The sequence below is a fragment of the Triticum dicoccoides genome, chromosome 5A (assembly GCF_002162155.2).
Source record: "Triticum dicoccoides isolate Atlit2015 ecotype Zavitan chromosome 5A, WEW_v2.0, whole genome shotgun sequence".
NCBI classification, from domain to species: Eukaryota; Viridiplantae; Streptophyta; class Magnoliopsida; order Poales; family Poaceae; genus Triticum; species Triticum dicoccoides.
In genome coordinates, this window is record NC_041388.1 from 451488632 (window position 1) to 451493985 (window position 5354).

The 5354-nt window shown below is 44.3% G+C and overlaps 1 protein-coding gene across 1 annotated transcript in view; it reads left to right on the forward strand.

The window, feature by feature from the left end:
- Positions 1 to 4329: 4329 nt before the first annotated feature.
- Positions 4330 to 5354, forward strand: part of LOC119302239 (caffeoylshikimate esterase-like) — a 4978-nt gene continuing 3953 nt past the window's right edge. The window contains exon 1 of the mRNA XM_037579278.1: positions 4330 to 4888. Within this exon, the coding sequence (XP_037435175.1) occupies positions 4670 to 4888 (219 nt within the window). The 5' untranslated portion in view covers positions 4330 to 4669. The remainder of the gene's footprint in view (positions 4889 to 5354) is intronic.

The window sequence follows — 5354 nt, forward strand, 5'->3', positions numbered from 1 at the left end:
GGATAGTTATATGATCCAATTATGTTATTATTGTTGAGGGAACTTGCACTAGTGAAAGTATGAACCCTAGGCCTTGTTTCAACGCATTGCAATACCGTTTGTGCTCACTTTTACCATTAGTTACCTTACTGTTTTTATATTTTCAGATTACAAAAACTATTATCTACCATCCATATACCACTTGTATCACCATCTCTTCGCCGAACTAGTGCACCTATACAATTTACCATTGTATTGGGTGTGTTGGGGACACAAAAGACTCTTTGTTATTTGGTTGTAGGGTTGCTTGAGAGAGACCATCTTCATCCTACGCCTCCTACGGATTGATAAACCTTAGGTCATCCACTTAAGGGAAATTTGCTACTGTCCTACAAACCTCTGCAGTTGGAGGCCCAACAACGCTTACAAGAAGAAGGTTGTGTAGTAGACATCAGTCTTTCCCAAAGCGCAGCAAACTGGGCGATGTGTTCAGAGGAAACGATCGAAGCAACCTTCATCATTATTACATCATTATCCCTTTTGAGGAAAGGGTGATGGAGACTATGATTCCCCCTCAAGTTGGGATGAGACTCCGGACGTAAAAAAAGAGAGAGAAAAGAGGCCATAAAAAAGAGAAGGCCCCCAAAAAACAAAAAAAACAAAAAAATGAGAGAAAAAGAGAGAAGGGGCAATGCTACTATCCTTTTACCACACTTGTGCTTCAAAGTAGCACCATGATCTTCATGATAGAGAGTATCCTATGTTGTCACTTTCATAAACTAGTGGGAATTTTACATTATAGAACTTGGCTTGTATATTCCAATGATGGGCTTCCTCAAATTGCCCTAGGTCTTCATGAGCAAGCAAGTTGTATTCACACCCACTTAGTTTCTTTTGTGGAGCTTTCATACAATTATAGCTCTAGTGCATCCGTTGCATGGCAATCCCTACTCACTCACATTGATATGTATTAATGGGCATCTCCACAGCCCATTGATACGCCTAGTTGATGTGAGACTATCTTCTCCTTTTTGTCTTCTCCACAACCATCATTCTATTCCACCATAGTGCTATATCCATGGCTCACGCTCATATATTGTGTGAAGATTGAAAAAGTTTGAGAACATCAAAAGTATGAAACAATTGCTTGGCTTGTCATCGGGGTTGTGCATGATATAATATTTTGTGTGATGAAGATAGAGCATAGCCAGACTATATGATTTTGTAGGGATAACTTTCTTTGGCCATGTTATTTTGAGAAGACATGATTGCTTAGTTAGTATGCTTGAAGTATTATTATTTCTATGTCAATATTAAACTTTTATCTTGAATCTTTCGGATATGAACATTCATGCCACAATAGAGAAAAATACATTGAAGAATATTCTAGAAAGCATTCCACATCAAAAATTCTATTTTTATCATTTACCTACTCGGGGACGAGCAGGAATTAAGCTTGGAGATGCTTGATACGTCTCCAACGTATCTATAATTTTTTATTGTTTCATGCTATTATATTATCTGTTTTTGATGTTTATGGGCTTTATTATACACTTTTATATTATTTTTGGGACTAACCTATTAACCGGAGGCCCAACCCAAATTGTTGTTTTCTTGCCTATTTCAGTGTTTCGAAGAAAATAAATATCAAACGGAGTCCAAACGGAATGAAACCTTCGGGAGCGTTATTTTTGGAACGGAAGCAATCCAGGAGACTTGGAGTAGATGTCAGGGAAGCTTTGAGGTGGCCACGAGGCAGGGAGGTGCGCCTGCCCCCTGGGCGTGCCCCCACCCTCGTGGGCCCCTCGTGGCTCCCCTGACCGACTTCTTTTGCATATATATTCATATACCCTAAAAACATTCGGGAGCACAATAGATCGGGAGTTCCGCCGCCAGAAGCCTCCGTAGCCACCGAAAACCAATCTAGACCTGTTCCGGCACCCTGCCGGAGGGGGGAATCCCTCTCCGGTGGCCATCTTCATCATCCCGGCGCTCTCCATGACGAGGAGGGAGTAGTCCACCCTCGGGGCTGAGGGTATGTACCAGTAGCTACGTGTTTGATCTCTCTCTCTCTCTCGTGTTCTTAAGGTGGTACGATCTTGATGTATCGCGAGCTTTGCTATTATAGTTGGATCTTATGATGTTTCTCCCCCTCTACTTTCTTGTAATGGATTGAGTTTTCCCTTTGAAGTTATCTTATCGGATTGAGTCTTTAAGGATTTGAGAACACTTGATGTATGTCTTGCACGTGCTTATCTGTGGTGACAATGGGATATCATGTGATTCACTTGATGTATGTCTTGGTGACCAACTTGCGAGTTCCGTGACCTCGGAACTTATGCATAGGGGTTGACACACGTTTCCGTCTTGACTCTCCGGTAGAAACTTTGGGGCACTCTTTGAAGTTCTTTGTGTTGGTTGAATAGATGAATCTGAGATTGTGTGATGCATATCGTATAATCATACCCACAGATACTTGAGGTGACATTGGAGTATCTAGGTGACATTAGGGTTTTGGTTGATTTGTGTCTTAAGGTGTTATTCTAGTACGAACTCTATGATAGATTGAACGGAAAGAATAGCTTCGTGTTATTTTACTACGGACTCTTGAATAGATCGATCAGAAGGGTAATTTTGAGGTGGTTTCGTACCCTACAATAATCTCTTCATTTATTCTCCGTTATTAGTAACTTTGGAGTGACTTTTTGTTGCATATTGAGGGATAGTTATATGATCCAATTATGTTATTATTGTTGAGAGAACTTGCACTAGTGAAAGTATGAACCCTAGGCCTTATTTTCTAGCATTGCAATACCGTTTGTGCTCACTTGCTACCTTGCTATTTTTATATTTTTTAGATTACAAAAACCTATATTTACTATCCATTTTGCACTTGTATCACCATCTCTTCGCCGAACTAGTGCACCTATACAATTTACCATTGTATTGGGTGTGTTGGGGACACAAGAGACTCTTTGTTATTTGGTTGCAGGGTTGCTTGAGAGAGACCATCTCCATCCTACGCCTCCCACGGATTGATAAACCTTAGGTCACCTACTAAAGGGAAATTTGCTACTGTCCTATAAACCTCTGCACTTAGAGGCCCAACAACATTTACAAGAAGAAGGTTATGTAGTAGACATCATTTATTAGTGTGATCCGGCGGCTATGACATTAAATCGCTGTGAGAGGGCGTAGCTAGCCCCATTTTACTACTTCTTAATGGGCTACATTAATTTTGATGAGGTGGCTCAAGGAAAAGGTAGAGAATTTCTAGTAATGAGGGCTAGTTATTTAGATATAGTAGATTAAAATAATCATTCGTCTCTGCATGTCATCCATTTTATTGAGTCTCCTAACTGAAAAGTGATATCAACTTGATTAATATTTTTGAATCCTAAAAAAATGATTAATGGTTTTGTTGGGCTGCTATAGAGGCTTCACTTAAATGTCATACACAGCTTTTTCAGCTAACCTTAGAGGCAGCAATGCCGAGTCCAGCTTAGAGGCAACGGGGCCTCCATCCACCGAAGATGCCCTATATTCTAAAAATTTTTAGAGGCAACTTGTGCCAATAATTCAACCCAGAGCTCGGGCTCAGCTGAGCCCGGTGAACAATACCGCGATTTAAAAAGAAAAGGTTTAAAAATTTTGTATGGTGCAAGATGCTCCTATGCGTGAACTCCGTGCAAAATTTTGCGAAGTTTGAGCATTCGAGGAGCTAGTGACAAAAAAGACAGAATCAGATGTGAGCAATGCAATTTTCAAAAGCTACTTAAAGACACCCAAAATTTGTCTTTTTTACCACGAGCTTCTCGAATGTCAAAACTCCACAAAATTTTGCACGGATTACACCACAAGAAAATTAAAACTTTTTTTCTTTCAAATCGCGGTACTGTTCATGTCCGGGCTCATATGAGCCCGGACACCGAATCGGCTCTCTCCAACTCGTGCAATGCATACAGGTTGCCTCTGGGGAAATATATGTACTGTGGTTTTTTTTTTATTCCAACACGCTATCGTCGCCGTCAATCACCGGTGCCACTGGATAGAAAAAAATCAGAACCTGTACAAGAAAAAATAATGAAGAGAGAGGAGGAATCCGACGAGATGGCGGCGTGGAAGAAAAGCTTAGGCCGGTGGCGGGGCGGCTGCTGGTTCCGTTCTCCTCCGTATCGATATCGGGATCACGCGTAATAAGTTGCTGAAGACGTGACCGGCGCGACGCCGGAGTTCTTGACATCATCCAAGCCGGCTGATAGATGGTCTCCCCAAACCCCGGTGGCGGTGCCGTGCAGAATTTTATATTGAGAGAAAATAAACAAGGAGTGCGACTCGGAAAAAAAGGGACGAAGTCGGATGCGTACAGGCGCAGCGCACTACTTCTCCCCGGACCCCGGCGAGCAATAATAAATGGCGTCATAGCCACGGGCCTTCCTCCCCCAAGCGGATCACACCAACCCACCCCCCGCCGCCTTCCTCCTCCTCGCCGACCGCCCGCACCCGTCAACCCGCCCCCACCGCCGGCCGCCGCGGGTGAGGCGGAGATCCATCCGTCCATCTGAGCTCCTACTGACTCGACGCCGGTAACCAACCCCAGCCCCGCGCGCTCGATCGATTCCCTTCTTCCCCAGCTCCGAGGATTTGTTTCGGGGGTTCAATCAGGTTCAGCTGAGACGCTGGACCCCGCATGCCGCACGTGAACGCCAAGGTGTCGGCGGTGGCGGCGACGGGGATGTCCGCCGTGCCTGCGGCCGCGGCGCCGCCCTCGCCGAGGAGGTGGGAGGGGGTGGACCCGGCGCTGGAGAGGATGGTGCTGCGCGCGTGCCTGGACCAGGCCCCCGAGCGCCGCCGCGTGCGCGAGGCCTTCAAGGACGTGCAGCTCAGCATTGACCACTGCCTCTTCAAGGTCCGTATTTATTACCAATCTTGATTGATGTGCTCTGATTTCCCTGTGCTAGAGTTTAAATTGAGACCCACGATGTGTTTTGGGAGGGCCCTTTGAGGAATTGGGATGGCCTAGAGCTTGTAGCTGCATCAAAATGGCCCACACTACTTGGGTCAATGTTTCCACGACAAGCTTTCTGATCGGTCCATGCCATATGCCTAGAGCCATTTTGGGAACTAAATTATCGCTGTCACAATCCCAGCTCTAGTAAAATAGGATGGTCCAGACATACTACTGTGTTCTTCATTCTTAAGTCATCAGGCTAGTTTAGGATCATCATATGGGTTATGAATACGTGGTCTTAATCAAAAGGGATGTATCATAAAGCAAACTATTGCGCATGTGGAGCACTATTTATAGGAAAGTGTGGTAGCTTGTTTACTAATTTGAAGTAAAACCTATGTTTTTAAGGCGACGCCTTACCGCC